This window comes from Pezoporus flaviventris, unplaced genomic scaffold (genome assembly GCF_033815535.1).
Source record: "Pezoporus flaviventris isolate CSIRO_AGI_PZ_B2104156 unplaced genomic scaffold, CSIRO_AGI_Pfla_v1 ptg000021l, whole genome shotgun sequence".
Lineage (NCBI taxonomy): Eukaryota > Metazoa > Chordata > Aves > Psittaciformes > Psittacidae > Pezoporus > Pezoporus flaviventris.
The window spans coordinates 1,740,173-1,764,094 of NW_026892569.1; the positions used below are offsets into that span (position 1 = coordinate 1,740,173).

The window sequence follows — 23,922 nt, forward strand, 5'->3', positions numbered from 1 at the left end:
GATTATGACCTTGAGCAACAGTGTGGCCAGGGCTGTACTTAATGGGCAGTCTAACCATCATTTCACATCTGACTCTTCTAGCTATCAGATTCCCATGAACATAGAACCATAGAATCATAGATTCAACTAGGTTGGGAAAAGACCTTTTAGATCATCAAGTCCAACCTTTTCAACATTCCAATAAACAATTCTCTGCACATTGCACAAGTTTGCATTGTAAGTGGGTACCAATGGGCTTTTCCATAAACACACAACAACCCAAAGATACCAGTGTGACACTGCCAGGGACTGTGCACAGATAATACTGAAAAGAAATGTCATCTCTGATGGTTGGTGATACCACGTGGATTATTTTGTGTTGAGGAAAATACTTGTTCTGAGCATGGGGTCACAAGAGGAGGACACAGATAGGCATGCCAACAAACACTGCCTAAACAAATTTGAGGATATCCTCTGATTTTTCCACTATTTTCTGCATAAATACAAAGTTCTACAACTGCTATATTTTACATTTCTTTTATTGTTACAGCCAGAGAAAAACTATTATAGACTACTTCCTTGATGAAAAGGCATTTAGTTTTGCAATGAGAAAACATATTACAGGTCTTCTGACATACATTCCACTGCAATGTTAACACATCGTTCACATGAGCAGATTTTAGTTAATGTCATTAAGAAATCATAAAAATTCTACACTAACTATAATGAAGTAGTATATTGGCAATATTCATCATCTCAGTCTATAAAACACAAGATAACATCTACTATCAACTTAGGCAAGTTCTTTCCTTCTATTAGGAGCTCTTTTTCTATGTTCCTTACTTTTATTACTGCAAGGAGATTACTTTAGTATTAATACTTACCCCTCCAACTCTTTCAAAGTGATCCCCATCTTTTTCGAAGTCTATCAGGTGTCCATTAAATGACCAGGTAAACATGATATCTAGTGAGTGATCATGAGATACCTGACAAGGCAAGACAATACTTTCTCCAACAGTGACATCCATGCTGAAAGGTGACACCATAACCCTGGTCGGATCTACAAACAACAAAGAAAAAACAGGGGAAAAAAAAGCATTAATCCTGTCCTCCTGAGACATGGAGGGACATGCAGAGCTGAGAAAGATGCTAAGCAGTCTACCGCAACTGCAGCATTGCCACCAGAACTTGAAAATTTCCAGTAATCACTTAGGAAGATCCTTAATGCAACAAGCAGCAGTCACATCTCTGATTTTATCCTCCAATACCATTCTCTAGTTGTTGGACTGAAATACTATCAATAAATCCTCCAGAATCCTCTTCTAGCCACCATCCTGATGAACAAGGAAGAAAGAAAAGGCTGGGAAAGAGCGCAGCAGGTCTGAAAGGTTTGGTTAATTTTTATTTTTAAAGCTTGCAGATCAGAGATGATTTTATTTGAATCTTCTTACTTCAGAGATTTGTTTCACAGTCCTACATTGCTCTCACCATGCTCATAAAAAAAAACCTATTTTGTTGTTCCTAAAACAAACAGTGCCTTAAGAAAACTCTCTCAATGTAAAATTTCCAACACTGGAATGAAAAAGGATATATTAAAAACACGAGTGATATCTCCTCAGACCTAGCAAGAGAAAGATAAGATTAATAATATTGTTTTATGTTATGTTTATTGAAAACTTGTTTAAATACTGGCCATGTTCTCTGGTGGATGGTTTTATGTTTTAAATCCAGGTAGTTTTTTTTTTGTGTGAGGGGGGCCCATACAAAGCATAAACAATGAGCAATACCAACCAAACCTTTCACACCATGGAAGCCAAAAGTTTCCCCTCAATAAGGCAAATCCTGTAGTAATGTCAGACAGAGAGGTGTTGGGCTAAAATTTGGCTCTGGGTGTAGTAGCTCCTCTGACTAATGTGTAGCCTTTCTGACTCACTTAGCAGGTCAGACTGACTCACCTCTTAGGACCTCCGTGGTCTTACATGGGATGTCACTCACCTGTTGAACAAGAACTGAGCAAGGATTTTGGGGAGGTGAAACAGAGGAAAGGTGAGAACAGGCATCGTCCTAAACATGACATTACCAAAAGGAAATCCCACAAATCTGTGGATACCTGTGATGTAGCAAGTTCTGTCTGTTAAATGTGGGCAGCAGCACATACCAGTTCCATCTTGGGCTTCAGGACTAATCTCTTACTCACAGCTGGAGTTCTATGGATGCTTTACCACTGGTTTAATTTTCTATTTTTCACTTTAGTCCTGCATTACAAGCAAAATGGTGGCACAGAAAGATGAGCCATGATGCATTATGCAAACTTCAGCTCCTCATCTGTGCTGATGAATTCCTCCTGCCTCTAAAGTTAACATTTCTCTTTCATTTCTGTCGACAAAAATGCAGTAATTTTTTTCTACAGGGCCTCAGAGGAAATGAAAAGGAGACAAAATGTTGCTTAACAATGAGACCAAAAGTCTGAAAATCATATACAGATATTTTTGCTTATTCCAAAAGTCTATTCTGCACAGCTGTCATACTAAAATACTACAAGCATTATTCATTCCCTGGTATATGAATCCAAAATCTTAACTACTTCTTCCAGAGACTACTGGCTGACTACTTAATTCTCTGCTAAAATAATAAGGATACAGCAACAAAGATATGCACTGGGCAGAACGACTCACCGAAATTAAGGGAATGCGAAGGTGCTCATGGGTTTTCAAAGACCTTACCAAAAGTGTACAGGAGGTGCTGAACAAGTTTTCATTGCTGTGTCTATAGGCTTCAGATCAAGTCCTCAGGGACTTGGCTGTATTATCTTGGACAAATTTAATTCATCTCTATTTTGGTTTAACTTCTAACAAAATAGAGTATCTCTTAGCTGAACCATACAAGGTGCTATGAGGCTTAACTAATTAATACAAGTAAAGCATCTGACATTTCTAGGTATAAGCACCGTAACGGCACATTACTAAATTAATGTTTAATTGTTGCCTAGATTTATGAGACTGTTTTTGTATAACCACTGTATCAGGATTTTACAGTCACCTAGGTCTGCTACTCCTGACACTCAGGAAGACCCGGAGCATCCCAAGCTCACGATGTGACAGAAATGCCCGTACCTGCAGTGGGGTTCAGGCATGGAATCACTTACTTAAATTCCTTTCAGCATCAGAAGTTCATCCTCTGCGCTGCTCAAAGCCTGTATGAAATATTTATGAAGGAGTTGACTCTGAGATGAAATGGGTGCCTCCCACAAAGCCCTAAGCTCTCCCACAAGTCCCACAATGATCCGTGTAAGCTGTGGTCCTTAACAAGTGGCAGCACCAAGATTTTGCTGTAGCTAACCTTCACATCCACAGCACTTCCTGCAAGAAGTGAGAAGTCCGCACCATAAATCTGATTCTTCCTGCTGCACTACATACAGTTTATAAACGTATAAAGAATGAAACATGGGTGTTTGCTTAAGCCCTGGTTTCCAGAGAGTTTAGCACAGCTCCTATGGATGTCGTAGGAACTGCAAGTGCCTGCTGACTCTGAAAATCAGGTGCCCAGGTTTCAATCCAGTCATGTCAAGAAGCATTGCAACCTAATAACTGAACATACTGGGTTATGGGAATGGCTGATACAGCAGGGTGACAAATGATGTGCAGGGAGAGGGCTCTGACCCAAGCCATGCTCAGCAGGAGCGCGAGCCCCAGCAAGGCACTTTACAAATCACCCCAAGGAGAATGCTTACCCATCTCTTCTCAAGGACTGGGAGAGCTCAAAAACAAAAACATCCCCTCCCCCTCTTTAATAACCCTAGCAGAGCAGCAAGAGGAAAATGTTATTCAGAAGCCAACTGAGGGCAGCTGAGTGCAGGCACACCTTGGAGATACACAGCCAAGTGGTAATCAAATTATTAGATCTGCACTTTCAAAAGCTGTAACATCAGGCGCTTTTTAAATTATGGGGAGTGCTTTAATGACACCAAAACGTTGGTGAGCATCAAAAATAAATTAATAAATAAGGGTTGGTTTTTCTGAGCTAGCCACTCACTTATTTACCATCCACTTGCAAGGCAGGAGAGGCAATCTAGGGAGACAGAGTCTGTGGGAGAGCTGATCTTAATGCTCTGTTACTGCCCTGTCCCCTCGAAGTATGGATTATTTTCCTTAGATGTCTTTGTTTAGTAAAGGTACTATTGCCGAGGGCAACTAATGAAAAGAAATGATTGTGATTTCGGTGATATTTTGAGGTGATATTCACCTTCTGGTGCATTTTGAGATAGGTTTAAAAATAAGGCTGAAAGATTCAGTTGCAGATAGGGTTATAATTTCTATTAGTAGCATCACCCCTTACAGCTCCTGCGGGTTTTTGAGCCCTCCACAGAGGGAAGCAGCGCCTGGTGCTTCTCAGCACTTCTGTGGAGAGAAGAAAAGCAGGCAAAATTGTTCTGGGTCTCTTCTGAGGAAGTTCAGCTGGCATTACCAATAAGTTTTTAGAGGAGAAATACATGGATAGTGGATGCCAGCAGGAACACTCTCAGGGGGTGAAAAGACCTGCATCACCAGGAGGCAAAATAATCCGGATTTTAGTCTCAAATAGAAAAGAGGAAAAAGACCCCAAGTACACTGTACGTGCAAGCATATTCACTAGGTGTTCTGTAGGTACAGCAAGTGCAGATGTGAGTGAGTTTATATTGGCCTGAGCTTGGATTTGCTGCAGGGGAGACCTATCCTGAAAAACACCGATGGGGCAGGAGTGCAGCAGGGCTTATGGCCGGCGCTGGCATGTAAACCCAGCAGACTGGTTAGAGCTTGTCTGTAGGTGTCACTGAAGGCTCAGGGAAGCAGGAAAGCTCCCTCTCAGCCTTCCCTTCATACCCACATTTTCAGGAGCACACTTTTTGTGTTACAGAAATGGCACTCTTTCATTTTACGTGCAGTTTTCCTTGCATGCCAGCCAGGCTGGCAGCTTACAGCTTGCTGCTTGTTGTCAGAGCCAAGATGGTTTGAGCAGTGCGAGAACCCATGGGGATGGTCCTCAGCTGGGGTAAACCAGCATGGCTACACCGGGATAGCTCCGGACACCACTGTAATTCCTAGCAGGGCGCTCTGAGGCTATCTGAGCTTTTACCTGTTTGTGTCCTGCATTATATCCCCTAGTTTTATCGCTGCAGCATACTGCAGACAATTTGGTGTATTTCTGACTGATGGAATGTGTTTGGTTTATGTTACAAGAGATTTTAACAAAGTTTTCTGCTAGCTTTCAGTATATGTTAGGAGAATTGAAGCTGAGCAGCATTCCCCTTCTGAAGAGAGGCTGTAATTGCTCTGCTTTTGTCTCCCACCCCCTGCTAAAAGGAGCCCGTCATTAGCTATGAGTGCTGCCTGCATTTTGTGTCTCATTTTGGGAAGCTGCAATGCATTTCTGAGCTGCAAACCAGCAGGCTGAAGACATCGTGGATATGGTCTGAGAGTAACAATTATCCAATCTGAAAAGAAACCATCCCACCCTGATTTTCTATTGATTGGGTGTCCATTAGAAGGGATTCCTTGTTTAGGGTAAACAGCTTTGCATCGCTGCGTTTGCTTGTTGTAGCTCATGCAGTGCAATGTTGTGTCATATTGATCTGGAGGACATGACACAGTGGGACACAAGCTACAGTGGCACGACATAAGTGACATAAAATGAATCAGAGGCTGACAGTCAGAGACAATGCTTTTTTTTTAGGTCAGTCCTGAGCATGCGAATTTCTTTTGAATGCTGCAAGAGGACCAGGGCAAAGCAAGAAGCGATGTCACATATATTATGCCCATCAGCAAGATTTCAACTGACTGGAGAGTTTCTTACACCTAGAGACAGGCAGACCTGTCTGCTTTAGATGGCCACTTGGCATCCTGTTTCCAAATGTGCTCCTTTCCAGTTTGGCTCAGCTGTGACGGCTGTGTGCTCTGCTCCACAGAGAAGGGATTCAGCAACGCAACAACTGCAGTGCCTTTCATTTAAGTGCTCAGTAAACAATGAGATATACTTTGCCAGCCCCGGATGCTGAAGGAATAGAGAGTATTTTACTACAATAAAAGATTGAACTGTAACATGCTCAGGAGATACAGCTCCTGCTGTTGGCCTCAAATCAGTAGAAATGAGCACCTTGGAGATAGATAAACAAAAAAGGGTGATAATGTCAACATTTCCAGTGCTGCCTGCTGAAACCTGTGCACCTAACATTTAAATGCTTATTTAGACATCTATCCTCACATAGAAAAGGAAGTCAAAGGACAAATGAAGAAAAGGGCATACTCAGGTTTTGACATACTTATCCAGGATAAAATAATGAAGAAAACTGAACTCCCCCCAAAAAACTTAAAGGGTGCCCTCCAAACTGTTCTACTTGTAAGGGAAGTTTACCAACATCTTGCAAAGGCTTATTCTTTCCTTCAATTTTCTAGCCTTGCCCGTTTCATCACTTGATTCAAGATTTGTTTGCACTTTCATGGTGCTAGGTTTGGTTAATGGAAGCTAATGGAAATTTTGCAAAACATCCTCCACTGAAGGTCTGCAGTATATGTCCTTCTTCCCTTTACTCTTAGGCCTAAATAGGAAAAGCCTGTTGAAATATATTCATGGCTTTGGAGAGGAAAATATCGCAATTGGACACAAATGAGCTAGTGAAAACTGAAACAGCTGCTTACTGAGAGAAGAAACACTGTCTGCTTCTTTAAATGGAAAATAAAAAGCAATGTTTGTTTTTACTGATGGATATGTAAATTTTCTTCAAGTACATAAGAAGTATTAGTACCCCACCTATTCTACTCAGAGGGCATATCTGAGTTAAACAGCAGCAAGCTGCAGAATGCAGAGAGGACATTTATTCCAGGCTGGACGAAAGGAGACCATATAAACCAAAGCCATTTCAGCACAAGAGGCTCTGACTCTCTGCATCATGTGTTGTGATAGGAGCATGCCAGGGCATCTGTTAGCTGTTTAATGAAAGCCAGTGTGGATGACAAGGTAATTTCAGGTTCAAGCATGAATGCTCAAGTGCAAGAGTTTATGTTCAATTACCAGATGCTTCAAACAAGCAGCTAAGACAAAGGCAAGCGATGCCAAGCACACACGGTTGCATCCAATGTAGGAGAAAAAGGACAGAGGGCTGCTTTTCCTCAGGCTGAATTTCCTATTTCTTGTGCGGACCGAGGCAGATAAGCAGTAGTTTCCTACTTTGGTTAACTGTCTAACTACCTAACTCTTTTAAACAGCCATTAGCGTTACAATGTTAAAGATCCAGCTATGTTTTTTCCTTTTCCGCACAGCCCATTTCATGTACAGGATTTTAGAATAGTTTTTTCTTGTAGATAAACTGTAACTCCAACATTTGGAATTCACTTTTTATCTTTTTGGAATACCAGCATGTTTACCGTTTTGATTTTGGTTTTTATCAGAGGGAGTTAATAAATGTGTTGCAGATCAATGTTCTCTATTTGCAATGGCATTTTACATTATTGTATTGATTTCAAGGCAAGTCATGTCTGGAGATAATAAAAATCAATCCTGGAGGTAGAATCATCTATTTTCTATGAGCAACCAAAGAATCAAAGTCTAATACATGAATACTCAAATGTGCTGTAATGTTTCTTTCTCCTCTATTTGTGAATGAAACATTTATCCAAGACCAAAAGCATCTAAGACTTGACTAGCTAGACTTCTGGGAGCTCTTAGTGCTCTGGCACCCTCAGACACTATAAGAAATGCTGAAGAGAGGAAAACATGACTCTGAACCAAAGAGATTAATAACCAGCGAATAACACAGTCGGAATTAGCATAGCAAACTACAGTTATCTTAATAAATTGTTGGAGTAATTTATGGGGCATGATGAAAGTTAAGATTAAAAAGAAATGGGGAAAGGCTAAGTAGAAACAATATTTGGCCTTTACAATATCACAGATGTGAGCTGTGATGAGTCACATACATGCTTTCAGGAACAGGCACACAGCTCTTATGCCAGTATAACTCTTCCATATAATCAGCTATTACACATGTGCTCTCACAAGACAAGTAACTGATTTATAAGGCCCATTTCTTAACAGAAAATTCTGCAGCACTTACAGTATCCTCTAGTGTGTACTATGGTAGTTCAGCCCAATTAAAATGTAATCTTATTAAAAGCAAAAGGTACACTGTCAGTTTAGAAAAGTGAATTTAGGCCTGTGACTAATCACTTCCTCTGATTTTAGAAATATGTGTGGTTAGTGGTCTACATCTTTCCATGTAATCATGCAGCACCAACCTTTGTCAACGAAGGTGGTGATGCATAGTCATGTATATTATAGGGATTAAGGACAGGAAAGTGAGACATCTGACCTTTCCTGGAAGAGTAGAGACTCCAATTCAGCGATACACACGGTTCAGCTGGGCATTTAGGACATGCTAAAATTGCTTTCCTGAAAGAGAATCCTTATCTTGCAGTTTACTTGGCTTAAATCTTGCCATATCAGAACCACAGTGGTGTGGGTCATGCAATTATTTTTAGATACGTGCCTTCAGCACATCACCCGGGCCCCTTTCTCTTAGGAAGTCTGCTTTCCCTTAGTATGGGTAAGGTGTCTTTTAAGAGGAGAGTTTAGGTGTTGTTCCTTGTGACTGCACTGCTAAGTAACCTGCCCATCCAGCTGCTGAAGATTCTCTTTTAAGAATGGCAGTTTCCTTCTCATCTTCATTCGGAGCTGAACTGTAGTCACGGTTCAAGTTATTAACATATTTCTTAAACTGACATTGAAAAAGAGCTTTTCACAGATAGAAAACTGTCTCAACTTGATGTAAGAGTCTCCCTCTCAGGAATTAATGCCTCCCACCTCCCAGAGAGGGACCCTGCAGTCAATCAACGGACTGCATTTCTGCATACTCAAATATGCATTCTTTGTGTTGCTGAATAATAAATGAATGTTAATCTAAATCTGAAAACACATTAAGAATGGAATCGCATCAAAGGATACTGGGGAGGGATGTGCCATTATAGCAAATTCAAAGATAAAATATATGAAAATATATCCACTCCACTGAGAGTACAGAGAGTGTTACTTAAATAACAAGAGGGCACAATACTTCATTTTAACCTCCATTTTACCTAGGGGAATGAATCTTAGCAAATCAAGCTCTCTCCATACAATTGTGACAAAGAAAATCATATGTAATGGGGTCTGGAAATGACAATCACATCTGTCACTCATAAAAATTTTTACTTGATCTGTATAGCAGCACGCAACAGTGTCTGATTACACTACAAACCCCAAACATCTCTTCCCCATCTCTTTGTATTTCATACCGAAATAAAAGCCACTTCACTTCAGAGGTGCCTTAAGTGAAACAGGTATTTTGACAAACGATTCAATCCTTTGCAACACACTTTATAGATAACCACCTGAATTCAAGGTGTCACCTTTTGTGGGCTATTGATTGCAACTAGCTTATATCTGTCTTTTCAAGTATGGAATAATCTACTGTCATTGCAAAAATGATGGCCATCTTACAGAGAAGGTTAATCAGATACAGGAATCATATCTAATCTTTGATAAATTGCAAGTCATTCAAGGATCAATCACCATTCTCCTTGTAACACAAGCCACAGGTAATTGTGCAAATGTAAAGCCATAGTTTGCCATGCAGCCCATGCACACAGTGGCCAACAGCGTTTTGCCCCTTTAAACACTTCAGCCTGCTGAGATGGTTGATTTATGGCATTTTTAAATGTTTTGAATAGTAATGACCATAAACAATTTCAGAAAGAGGCAAAGCAGCAATAATACAATATGCAGGCATTCAGACTGCAAAATTATTATGTGGCTGGCACAGTCTTTGCATTTTTATGGTACAAGTATGTCTTTTAGGTCTTTTCTATCTGAGTTCTCTGCCTATTATCTGCACCCTCCTCCCCAGAATGAAGACATCAGGAATTAACTGACACACAAGAGTAAATCCTAAATCAAGAGCCATTAGGAGTGGATGCCTCTTGAGCTGTCAAACTTACAGAATAGCATGGAAATCACTTTCCACCTTCCCAAGGAAAGATGCATACCTTAACCGTCCTCACTGTCACCCAGACCAAGGATTGCATGTGTCATGAACACCATGGGGTAAACTAGTCTTGGTGTACAGGTCATTTATCAGGCAGTCCAAGACACTTTCATCTTCCCAAGTACCTGATGTGAATGCAGAGCATCACCATTTTTACTGGTAAGGGGGACTGGATGGCGATACCTACTGATACCTCTGAAAATTGATAAGTTTTTACTATTACATTAAGAAATCGTGCACATTTAAGATTATTCTACTTCGCTTTCAATACGTTTTAACATATTGTCAAACTTTGGCCATTTAGCAGTTTTAGCACTTCTCAACCCTACTTCTAAAATATAAACACAATCTGGTTCAGAAGGTTCTCTGCTGTTTCCAGATGCTTTAACGCTCAGGTTTGGTGGGGCTGTGCTGTTGAGCTCTAGTGAGCAAGCAGTGCTTATTCCCTTACTCTAACATTCCTCATTTCTAATACAAAAATTCCTTTTTTTGCCCTTTCTCGTTTCACTCCTTGGCAGAGTCAAAAAAAAACAAACAAAACACCCCATAAATTTCTAGACAGAAAACGGGCTATCAAGAATCACTAATTTTAGTAAGTATCAAATGTATTTGTTCACTAAAGAGTTTGAATCTCCACTGGAACACAAAATTCAGTGTAAAGGCCCAACAACAATGCAGGGAGTTTCCCACTTGGACTCATGGCTATCTGTCATTAGGAAAAACGACTACCTTCATTTTCACCATGGAGTGTCTGTCTCCTGCTGTTATTACAATGGCTTATCTGCTGGGTGGGTTGCTGTCTCCACCCTGTGAGTGCCTTCAATCAAAGTGTTTCTCTAAAGCAGCATCTGCTCCTACTATTTTATAATTAGAATATAATTAGTAGAAGTTCTCACAAATAGCTCCCATAGAGAAATGACTCCTACCACAGAAAGATCTTTTAGAAAGATCTAAAATTCCCAAACTATTTACAATCTACACTAAAAAGAAACCTAGATATTTCTCTAGTGCCTCAGGAAATGACATCTAGACAACAAGACATAATTAAGAAGTTGTTATGCATGTGGCAGGACAAGATATGACAATCTGCAGGCAGGTAGGGCCATAATTAACCAAATAACTTATTAAAATTCAGTTTCAAAAAAATCTTGTCAGGTCACCTTAAAAGGTTATCCTCAAATAAAAAAGTCAAACTTTCTTGTAGACTGAACACTTAGAAAAACCTGTTGCTATTACACGTAACATGCAATTTTCTTCTATTTAAAATTCTTTTAAAATAAAATTGAAGCAACTGAAGTAAGATGTTATTTCAAATAGAAAATGCATGCCTCTAGTTAATGTTAACACTGAACTCCTAAGTTGTGCATATAAATAACAGAAAATTTTAAACCTATTCAGGCAACTTATGGAAAACATACATTAACAAAAAGTACGTGGAAGTTTAAGTCAAACGAGGAAAACGCAATAGCACTTATATAAACTCAGCTACGAACCTCAGGAATTTACAATTATCCAAAGAACTGAGCCAGGCAACAGGGAGACAAGAAAAGTCAGAGAGAGAGGCAATTTTAGCTCTCTCCGGGGGTAATCTCAGAAGCAGCGCATGGGGCCAGCAGGCTTGCACATGGCTCTGCTAGGGGCAAGCACAGCAGGGGAGCCAAGTGTGTTGAACACCAGTTTGAATATTTAGACTTTGAATCACAGCCAAATGTGAACGTTTATGCTTAACAGAATTCCTCCGAAAAGAGAATTAGATAAGCAGTGAGGGGGAAGAGTACAGAGTGAACAGCGAGGCTGCTTGGTGCGATGAAGGCCAGTGTGGGCACAGACCTTGGAATGAGAGGGAATAAAATGAGCTCTCCTCCTTACTTTCTGTCTGACCTTAAGCAAGTCATTAAAAGTCTCTGCTACCTTACTTGCCCAGCCTATAAAATGGAAATAAGACCTTCATTATAAACTTTTGTCTTCTTATATCACTGTGCACAGCAGATATTTTTATTTAAGCCTAACTTTTTCTTGGAACCCTGTTGAGACTTCCACGGGACCACAGGCAAGGCTAAAGTCCAAACACCCATTTCTGAACAGATCAAGTGACAGAAAGAACAAAACCAAAAAACCAAACCTCAAACAAAATTTGCTGGGTTACAAAGGTCTAATTTGTTTCCTGGAGAAGGCAAGTTGGTCTCTTAATGTCCTGTGCTCTCTTGCAAGGAAGTGACTTGTTCCAATTAATTAGTGATACACTGAGAAGACAAACCCTTCTTCCAAGGGACATGTTACTGTTTTGCTCTGTTGTTGGCTGAGCCCTGGCACTGATGGTATGTGAAGGGGCAGGATGGAGGCAGGATCACATGTGAAATGAAAATAACGACCTGCAAGACCATCCTGTCATTATAAATTGCTTAAAATCCCCAGCTCCTACTCTATTGTATAAATATTCAACACAGAGCATCATTAAAAAGTGTCCCTGAGACTTCTTCCGTTACGTGGCCTTTTACTTCAAATTAGCAACAAGTTTTCCTTATGGCTTTCTGCTGCAGGGAACAATATTAATTGTCAACTGCACCAAACAGTTTAGTTACCAGGACTAATGGATTGAGGCTTGGAGTTTTACAGAGACTTTCTACTGTGCACTTAGACATAAAAGGAACTGAATTTTTCACTTCTGAAATACTGCTGACTTTCTAAATAACTCTAGTAAAGGTTATTATTGAGATATATTCACCAAGAATATATTCACCAAGAAAACGCGGGACTAACACCTACAACTTCCATCATCAGTTCTTCACAATACACTTAAAACCTTCAAACATAAAGCAAAATTCACATTCTGAATGTGTGTGTGACAAAGACATAGAAGACCAACCCAAGCCACAGCAAGTCAATTCAGTGATAAAGCTTCCTTGTATTTCAGAGTCAATCTCCTTTAGAGTCATGAACATTTGTATTCATGTCATATTCCCAAATGACTAGCTTGAGCACTGTGATACAGGACACCTAGAATTTAACCTATTCCAGTGGTGCCTGATATTATATTCTCTCTGCCGTAATGATTTTGGAATTAGGACAACAGATCTGAGTCTCCATATTAACTTGATGGGACTGTTTATAATCTTAAGTTGCATTAGAAGAAGGAAAAATCAGGTCCCAGGAGTCCCTAATACTGCAAGCACCACCTCATCATCGTTCGGCACTGCCTTAGTTACTCTCTGATGTGTCAAAACCCATCACTCCTAGTATTTTTCCATGTGCCACTTGGCTGTTATTATCTGATAAGCAACTTTGAGCAACCTGTTTGCAGTTCAGCTAGGCTCGGGAAGAAAAAGTCACAACAGCTCAAACCCACGGAATTTTGGCTCTGCTAAGCTGCTTCCAAAAATGCTTCTGAGAAAATACACAAAAGGACTGATATTTCCCCAAGTACTGTCCCAGATTCTTTTCTTCAACACTCTTATACTTTTTCCTCCTACGACAGAAACGTGCTCTCTAAACACTTCCTCTGTATCTTTGATGTTAAAAACATAGCCTTCAGGCCCAGTCTGTTCTTGGTTGCTATTTTCAAGGATATAAAGTTCTTAGGATAAGACAGTCATTATCACTTTCTCCCTTTATTCTCCCACACTGCTTCCTTCATCTTTACCTGAAACAGAGATCAGCAGTCACTTTCTCAATGCATGTCATGTTTAGATTATTATCTCCCCTCTCCCAGTCAGACTGAATTTGGTGTGGAGAGAAGTGGCTCTAGGGAGACCTCCTCCCATCCTCCACAACAGGATCATACACTAAAATGATCTTAGTTTTCTCTGTTGTATTATTTTCTTTTAAGAGTATGGTCCTAATTTACACAGTCCCATGAAACTCATGTCTGGAAATTCATCCCACTTGCATGTATTGGAAAAGGACAAACTGTATGCATCCTCCTTTGGGATAAAGATCAAACTCATAGTTAGTAGACTTACAATGCAAGATCTAAGTAGACTTACAATGCAAGATCTAAGTAGACTTACAATGCAAGATCTAAGCAAAGAAGAGACTTGGGATTACATTCCACAGCAGTGCAACTGGTTCGTTTTCTAGAAACCAAAATAGTTCCATGAAACTAAAAGCTTGAGGAGACAGATATTCCACTGCCAGAAATTCCTGGCAACTCCACTAAGGTACACAAAGCTGCAGGAACTGAGATATGGCCTCTTATATCCAAGCCCAGTTGGACTCCTTTCTTCTTACATAGCCCATACGTGTGTAGAGCCCACAGCCTGAACTGTTAACTGCCAGAGCTGCAGGCATGGGAGAGGAGAGGTCAATCAGCCCAGCTACCTCCAACTGACTTGCTCTCTAGAGCACACTTATGGTTTGGTCTGTGTGGTGGTACCGCCTCCTTAACCAGGATGTACCATGATGGCTCATCCTACAGACCTCAGCTTTTCCTACTGCTTAAAGTAATTCATTTCCAAGGGCTAAAGTAATCCTCTGCAACAGCTAGAGAAATGAGTAGAAAACGTTAACTTGATCACATTTGCTTTCTTACGAATTTGTAACTATTGCTGGCCTGATAGTAATTTCCAATTCAGCTCTGGCTAAGTCTTCTTCACTTACGAAATTAGCTATTGGAAAAAATAGTTTGTGGCTTATGTTTTATTTACAACTATATACATAAACACACCCATATAATCAAATGCACTACATTTATTTTGACTAAACTATCAGAAGTCCTAGATCTATGGTTTCATTTTAACTATGTTGATTTTTCATTTATATTCCACAGCTGAAAAATACTTTAACCTTTCTGAAATGGATCATGTTAAAATAAATTGAAGCAAGTTGATGAAAAGTGATAATTAACCTGCTTTTGTCTCATTAAGAGTCTGTGTTTAACCTATAGGTCATCTCTTTCAGCAGACGTATGGGTCTGATCTTCAGTGATGAGCTAAACCCAATCTTCTATTGATGATTTGGAACTCCTGAACCTCTTGCTTTCTTTGGTTGAGGATAAGAAAATTCCTAAAAAAAAAAAAAGCACTGAGCTTTCTAAGGAATTATTCTAAACCCTTTTTTTTTTTCATGGCAGGAGAGGTTGCAATACTGATGACCCTGAAATACATTGCGGGTTTAAGATAAAAATACAGAACAAATATATGATTTCCCCCCATCCCCCCAGGATATACAGAACTCATGGTTAAACTTTTCTAAAATAAGTATTTTTTTATCACATTATGTGCTGAATCGGGTATAAGCATCAGCCACTTGCTCTTATCTTGACTTCCTTATTTACCTGTGCAGGTATCAGTTTTAAGGCCCCTGATCTTCCTTAAGGGGTGGCTGGGGGTTTGAGGGACACAGAGGAGAAAGTAGAAGGTGGTCTGGAGGGAAGTGGAGGAGGGAAGAATCTGCTCTGGTTACCATGATCCAGGGCAAGTATTTCACACCAACTGGAACTCTTTACATCAGAATCAGATAGGTAAAGTACCTGGAGAAGCTGCTTCATAAAAGTCAATATATTTGTATTTCTGCTTTTAAAAATATAACTCTAATAATGCCAGAGATAAGTACAAAATTGGCGAGAGAGAGAGGCTGGAGATCTATGCTTTTTAATATCAAGCTCTTCACCAAGACGACTTTTATCATGTTAATGCCTAAATCACACTGATTGTAAACCAGACAAAATTAGGCAATTAGTAAGGCCTGTGACAGCCACAGAAAACAAAATGCACAAGGTTTTCAGCACAAGCCAGATGGATATCTTCAATATATTTCTTATTGTCTGCTTGTGGTAATATGTTCATTTAATCTGAATCAGTACTACGGAAGGCCCTTTGAATTGCCTAAAAAAAAAATTAATTGTTTGCTGCAAATTTAATGAAGCTTAACAGTAGTATTATGTTTACAAGTGTCGTGGTTTAAACCCAGTCAGGCAACTCATTCACTCACTTCCCCCCCCTTCTTGCCCTCCCCCTACTCCCAGAGGGACAGAGAGGAGAGTCAAAAAGAATGCAACTCCCACGGGCTGAGATAAGAACAGTTTAGTAACTAAGGTATAACACAAATCACTACTGCTACCACCAATAATAACAATGATAAAGGAAATAACAAGGGAAGAGAATACATCACTTCACCACCAGCCAACTGATAACTCGCCCCCCCCCAGCCCGACCAAGCCCCGACCCATACCTCCTCCAACCCTGCAGTCTCCCAGCCCTTCCGGCTCACTCCCAGTTACATCCTGGGCATGACGTGCTGTGGTATGGAATACCTCTTTGGCTAGCTTGGGTCAGGTGTCCTGTCTCTGCTTCCTCCCGTCTTCCCCTCTTCCCTAGCAGAGCATGAGGCTCACAAAGTCCTTGGCCAAACCAAAACATCCTTGTTATCAGCTCTGTTCCCGAGCCGAAAGTCAAAACACTGCACTGCACCAGCTACCAAGAAGGAGAAAAATGACTGCTACTGCTGAACCCAGGACAACAAGTTTTATTTGTTATGATCAGTAAGTGTTTACAAGAAAAAAAAAACCTTAATTTACTTCATTCAACTACTTCTAAGAACTAGCCATTGGTATTTTACAGCTTACTTCATTTACATGTTTCTTTGGCATTTGCTCTTTTTGTCCTTAGCAGCTGACCTAATTGTTTTCTCTCCCAAATAAGAAACTGACAGCTCTTGCTGTGCTGTTCATTCCCAAGTTGCTGTGAGTTAAGCCTCACTTGTTTGACCACAGACTTGTGTTGTGACATGTCCCCCAAGGGGCTGACAGAAATGCTGGCCATGGGCTGGTCTCTCTGACGCTTGCTATGATCCTCATCAATGTTCAAGCGAGGTCACCGACCCTCCCGGCACAATGCAGCTAATAGTTTATGACTGCTGTGTTTGACAAGTTCACATTAAGGAAATCAAAAGCAAAAGGCATGATTGAGCAGACCCAAGGAGGGGTGGCTTTGGGAAAGGCTCAATGGTAGATAAGGCATCTGCTTCTCATTTTGCCACTTCTGTAATCTAAGACTAATTACAACATTTTTGCTTCAATTGCTTCAAGAGAATTTTGCTTCAAGAAAAAAAGAAAATGCTGACTTGATAGCCAGCTATTTCATCTTCCCTCAGGTGCTTTGGGGCTGACCTGGCTATTACGCTAACCTCAGGTTCTTACCTGAACAGAACTGGAAGAAAAAACAAATGTTGACCAGACTCTGGTGTAATGTACACAGAGGAGATGTACCTGCCAGCTCAGAAACACGAAGCTGCAGAAGGCAATTTGGAGAGGTATTGTATAACAACTTCAACTTTGATTTGCAGCTGGAAATAAACATGTAAGTTGCCTGAAACCATACAATACTTGATTAAACCTTGTGTTTGAAGTGCCATACGGAGAAGAGTTCCTTAAAAGCTGCAAGGACTCTGAGGTATCTACTGGGTACCAGTCCCAGCACCAGCCTCTACTTGAAGTTTTTCCACCCAGGGTTCATTAAGGAGATCCAGCAACGTGCAGCCTGAAGTGCTGGGGCTACCACAGTTGAGGGAATGGAGGAGTAGATGGCAGCGGATGCACAGCTCTTTAATTTATTATTGTACCTTTCATGCAGTGCTTTGGGTCATAATTTTACTTAAGCCTAGTAAAAGGCCCTTAATTGTGTCCTAGAAATAATTGGTGTCAGTAGAAATAGTCCAATTAGAGCTGCATAAATTCCCTTGCAATTTTACAGCCAAAGATTATCATTTTCATTGTCAGTTGTTAAAATCAAGCATTTGCTACTGACTGAGTTGGGAGTTAGAAATCAGTTTGAAAAATTTTTCTTAAGTTTTATTTCCTGAACGTGAGAATGCAGCAACACGCACTTATGAATAAATCAGTGCTTGTACAACTCTATGGCTCTCTATAACTTTCTAATCCGTTTTTGCCTGACTTAGAGATTCTGGAGAAGACCAGGTTGTACTCTAAATTGACATTTTCTCCCAGAAATTTTGTAAACCAATATGTTAAGCTTGATTAGGAATATTCATTGATGGCTGGGCTACATCTAAAAACCGTCATCTGCAACTACTAAAACAAAAACCCCAAATCCTTTTAACAATAATAAAGAGTTCTTTTGACTTTTTGAGAGTTCTGAGTTTTTGTTAAACACAGAAAATCTTGGCTTTGATACGAGCCAAACACATACCTCGTGTGCTACCCAGCACAATTATAAAAAGCCCAGAAGATACGGACAGCCCTAAAGTACTGCTCTAGGATTATTACTTTAAACTCTGCCTCTCTTTTTAAATTATATTTTATGCCTTCAACACCAGGTGTGATTTAAACAGGTCCTTTCTTAAGGGCTGAGGCATAACCAACATGAATTTAAATCAGATTGAACTGTAAGGAAAAAAAAATAAAGACCTTGCATGACCTTAAACACTGCTAGATCAAGACAGACCTCAGAAAGCATGACGGAGGGGCTATTCATGTTTCAAAATGACTAACCACTAAACCCACGACATATGGACGGATGGTACGGAAAATGCCTGCAGTAGCTTTCTGGGACAGCTTTACATAGGAGCAAAGAAGCAGCTAAGCATCTGACAGGGGAAAAATCAGGGAGGTACAGAGAGGGTTTCTGGTAATGTGGATAGTGCTTAAACCAGACAACAGCTTTAAGTATCTGCTGCATTTTTCCCATGATTTATGTAAAAAAAACCCAGCACCTTATTGTATGGCTTATTCTCCTTCTTGGGAAAAAAGTTAACTCCCTCACCCCAAGCAACTGGCATCCCAGATACTCAGAAGTAGTCATGACATAGTTGAGAACAGCTGGTAGAATTCACGGCATGAGAGTTCTTTATATTCGCTGGTTAAAAAAATGAACACACTCTCCTTGCTGAAAGATTAGCCTTTCATACAACTGCAAAGTAAAACTATGACACCAGTCTTGTGCAGCCAGATCCATCCACAGAACACCCTACCAAGGAAAGACATTTTGTTAATGCACCCAACACCTCTTGAAGGGTCAACAGATTAAATTCAAAAAAGCTGTATATATTTATGACTAAGAGAAAATCAGGTTTATTAAACACCTTTTTTAATGGTGGAGTCTGTAATGGCACTGTTTTGAGAACTAGCTCAGTTCTAGGCAAGTCCAGCATTTGCTGATCTCAGTAGTGGCAAAGCGCCACGGCATTAGATTTTGGGCTGGCGTCAAAGCCAAAACAGATGCTAAAGAACACAGGCAGCAGTACTAGCTCTGTTATGCAGGATCAATGTCTGTGTTAACAGAAATACATTATTTTTGAGTACAAAACAAGATATAGACACATACACCATCCAAACGATGGAAATAAATCTGTATGGGACACACAACTGTGATCTAAACCCCATACAATAACATACCGGATACTCACTCTAGATTGAGTTTATCTATGAATATCCAACAACAACAGCAACAAAAAACAGAATCATAGTAGCATGTAAACATCTCCAAAAGAATAAAATAATACTCTGAAAACATCAAGGATACCATCCAGACTGTGTGATTCACCACCTGATTTTGATCTATTTTCGAAGCTTTATTCTTTAGGCTACCATAACGTAAACCACGACAGCAAGATGGGTGAGGAAGACCATCACATCCCACTGAAACTGCCTTTATACTGCGAATGCTTCACCCATGCTGATCAGCACAGCACAGCCCCTGAACTATGAGCCCAGCTTAGAATCATAGAATCATAGAATAGTTAGGGTTGGAAAGGACCTTAAGACCATCCAGTTCCAACCCCTCTGCCATGGGCAGGGACACCTCACACTAAACCATGGCACCCAAGGCTCTGTCCAACCTAGCCTTGAACACCACCAGGGATGGAGCATTCAGAACTTCCCTGGGCAACCCATTCCAGTGCCTCACCACCCTCACAGTAAAGAATTTCTTCCTTATACCCAATCTAAACTTCCCATGTTTAAGTTTGAACCCATTACCCCTTGTCCTATCACTACAGTCCCTAATGAAGAGTCCCCCCTCAGCATCCCTATAGGCCCCCTTCAGATACTGGAAGGCTGCTATGAGGTCTCCATGCAGCCTTCTCTTCTCCAGACTGAACAGTCCCAACTTTCTCAGCCTGTCTTCATACGGGAGGTGCTCCAGTCCCCTGATCATCCTCGTGGCCTCCTCTGGACTTGTTCCAACAGTTCCATGTCCTTCTTATGCTGAGGACACCAGAACTGCACACAAGCCTCCAGGTGAGGTCTCGCAAAAGCAGAGTAGAGGGGCAGGATCACCTCCTTCGACCTGCTGGTCACGCTCCTTTTGATGCAGCCCGGCATACGGTTGCTTTCTGGGCTGCGAGTGCACACTGAAGCCGGCTCACGTTCATTTTCTCATCAACCAACACCCCCAAGTCCTTCTCCACAGGGCTGCTCTGAATCTCTTCTCTGCCCAACCTGTAGCTGTGCCTGGGATTGCTCCGACCCAGGTGTAGGACCTTGCACTTGGCATGGTTAAACTTCATGAGGTTGGCATCAGCCCACCTCACAAGCGTGTCGAGGTCCCTCTGGATGGCATTCCTTCCCTCCAGGGTATCAACCAAACCACACAGCTTGGTGTCATCGGCAAACCTGCTGAGGGCGCACTCAATCCCACTGTCCATGTCAGCAACAAAGATGTTAAACAAGACCGGTCCCAACATCGATCCCTGAGGGACACCACTCGTTACTGGTCTCCAGCCGGACATTGAGCCATTGACCACAACTGTTTGTGTGCGGCCATCCAGCCAGTTCTTTATCCACAGAGTGGTCCATCCATCAAACCGATGTCTCTCCAATTTAGAGACAAGGATGTCGTGTGGGACAGTGTCGAACGCTTTACACAAGTCCAGGTAGATGACATCAACTGCTCTACCCCTGTCCATCAGTTCCGTAGCCCCATCATAGAAGGCCACCAAAATTGGTCAGGCAGGATTTCCCCTTAGTGAAGCCATGCTGGCTGTCACCAAGCACCTTGTTGTTTTTCATGTGCCTTAGCATGCCTTCCAGGAGAATCTGCTCCAAGATTTTGCCAGGCACAGAGGTGAGACTGACTGCTCTGTAATTCCCCGGGTCATCCATTTTCCCCTTCTTGAAAATGGGGGTTATATTTCCCTTTTTCCAGTCATCAGGAACTTCACCTGACTGCTGTGATTTCTCAAATATGATGGCCAGTGGCTTAGCAACTTCATTCGCCAGCTCCTTCAGGACCAGCAGATGGACTTCATCAGGACCCATGGACTTGTGCACGTTCAGGTTCTTAAGATGGTCTCGAACCAGATCCTCTCCTACAGTGGGTGCAACGTCTTCATTCTCACAGTCCCTGCATCTGCCTTCCAAGACTTGGGTGGTTTGGTCAGAGCCTTTGCTAGTGAAGACCGAGGCAAAGAAGTCATTCAGAACCTCAGCCTTCTCCAAATCCTGTGTAGCCAGTTCTCCCGAGAGCTTCCTGAGGGGGCCCATGTTTTCCCTAGTCTGTCTTTTACTTGCAATGTACCTATAGAATGCCTTCCTGTTATCTGTCACATCCCTAGCCAAGTTTAATTCTAACTGGGCCTTAGCTTTCCTAACCTGGTCTCTAGCTTCCTGGACAACATCCCTGTACTCTTCCCAGACCGCCTGTCCTTGCTTCCATCTTTTATAAGCCTTTTTTTTCCCCTCTAAGTTTCCTCAGGAGCTCCTTATCCACCCAAGGAGGTCTCCTGGCCCTCCTGCTGCACTTCCTTCGGGTGGGGATGCAACACTCCTGAGCTTGTAGCAGGTGATCCTTGAATATCAACCAACAGTCTTGGGCCCCTCTGCCCTCTAGGGCTGTATCCCATGGAACCTTCCGAAGCAGGTTCCTGAAGAGGGCAAAGTCTGCTCTTTTGAAGTCCAGGCCAGTGAGCTTGCTGCATGCTCTTCTCACTGTCCTGAGGATCTCAAACTCGACCATCTCATGATCGCTGCATCCAAGGCTGCCCTGGAACATCACATTTCCAACGAGCCCTTCCCTGTTGGTGAGCACGAGGTCAAGCATGGCACCTCTCCTTGTCGGCTCCTCTATTACTTGCAGAAAGAAGTTGTTTTCCACACAATCGAGGAACCTCCTGGATTGCTTGTGCCGGGCCGTACCGTCCTTCCAACAGATGTCAGGGTGGTTGAAGTCACCCATGAGGACAAGGGCCTGTGAATGTGAGGCTTTTCCTATCTGTCAGTAGAGTGCTTCATCCACAGATTCCTCCTGGTCAGGCGGTCTGTAACAGATCCCCACAGTAATGTCTCCCATAGCTATATCCCCTTTAACCCTGACCCACAAACTCTCTGTTAACTGCTCCCTCTCCCCAGACACAGTTCCATACTCTCCAGCCTATCCCTAACATAAAGTGCAACTCCCTTTCCCCGCCTGCCAGGCCTGTCCTTCCTAAAGAGCCTGTAACCTTCCATTCCAACACTCCAGCCATAGGAGCCATCCCACCATGTTTCTGTGATGCCTGTTATATCACACCCCTGTAGACATGCACACATCTCTAATTCCTCTTGTTTGTTCCCCATGCTACGGGCATTTGTATAGAGACATCTGAGCCGAGCTCCAAATGAAGCCGGCTCATTGGCTGGAGCGGCTGGGATATCTCTACATTGCTCCAGGCATTTATTATAGGTGCTGGCAACTGACTGGAAGTGTTGGGATGGAATGATGCCTCCCTCCCCCAACACATCTAGTTTAAAGCTTTGTTGACCAGCCTGGCAAGCCTCCTACCAAAACAGCTTTTCCCCTTCACTCTGAGACCAGCTCCACCAGCCTCCAGTAGACCTGCCCTGTCCAATTGAGTCCCATGTTCTAAATACCCAAACCCCTGACTATGGCACTACTGTTCTAACCATTTATTAACCTGCCAGATCAGCCTCTTTTAAAGGACTAGAATAACACAGTAAGAATTGCAGATTTAAAGGCAGTAACATTTGAAGACTCTGAAAAGTTACTCAATAATAGTCCAGAAGTAACGGTATCTAATCACTCATTTCAATTTTAAGTGCAATACCCCAGTTCAAGATTCATACAAAGGAATAGGCTTGGAATGGGAAATATGTGATTTTACAGAAAATAATTTGGATCACTGTGCTGGACAAAATGAAGACTATCAGTCTATTTAAGCGTGAGGAAAAAATAACCTACTGACATTATCTTTGTATTCTTTTTCTGCTAAAGTGATACAGATACCAGCTAACAAAAGTTCTCTTCCATTTACTGCCTTGAGCCTTCCTGTGACAGTCCAAATGAGACGAGCAAATAGCAGTTGGAAAATGGTAAAGGTGCATCATAACCAAACAGGCGAATAAAGTCATTGGAACTTGCCCTTGTCAGAGATGCAACAATGTGATCGGAATTGCTGTATTTCCCGACAAGAACAGAACTGTCCAGACTGTACCAAGCATTCACATCCTCCTTCTGTCCATTAAACCACAGAGGTAAGTGGACTAGATCATCCTGGTCTGCAGTCAAAGGCAACAGGATAATAAATGGTATGAAAAGCTATTTGTGGCAGGCTGGAGTGCTTTAAAACCTGAGAACATTTCCACTGAAGGACAATCCTGCCACTTTTCCTCTGTGGACAGTTCTATACCACACAGCTCCAAGCATGGAAGCAGCAGCAGCCACGCTCACGTCTGTAACTGCTCATCTGCTGGAGCACAACACATTGCTACTGTCTGAAATTACAAAGGACCACACTACAAAGCAACAGGCTGCAGACTCTAGCTGAATTATTAGATTTATAGATGTATATATAAATTCTATAAAAAATATGTATTTTTCAACCTCATACAATTCATCACAGCTCATTGATCCTGCCTGTCCAGGTAGCTCTGTAGGGACACACATATATAAAAATAAATATTTATAGATTTATAGCTTAGGACACAGCCAAAAGGAAAGCAG

General features: G+C 41.6%; 1 protein-coding gene across 4 annotated transcripts in view; it reads right to left on the minus strand.

The window, feature by feature from the left end:
* LOC133270495 (contactin-4) overlaps positions 1 to 23,922 on the minus strand; it is a 338,999-nt gene that overhangs the window by 14,807 nt on the left and 300,270 nt on the right. For all 4 annotated transcript variants that reach the window (XM_061455704.1, XM_061455701.1, XM_061455702.1 and 1 more), the window contains one exon: positions 864 to 1,039. In XM_061455704.1, the coding sequence (XP_061311688.1) occupies positions 864 to 1,039 (176 nt within the window). The remainder of the gene's footprint in view (positions 1 to 863; positions 1,040 to 23,922) is intronic.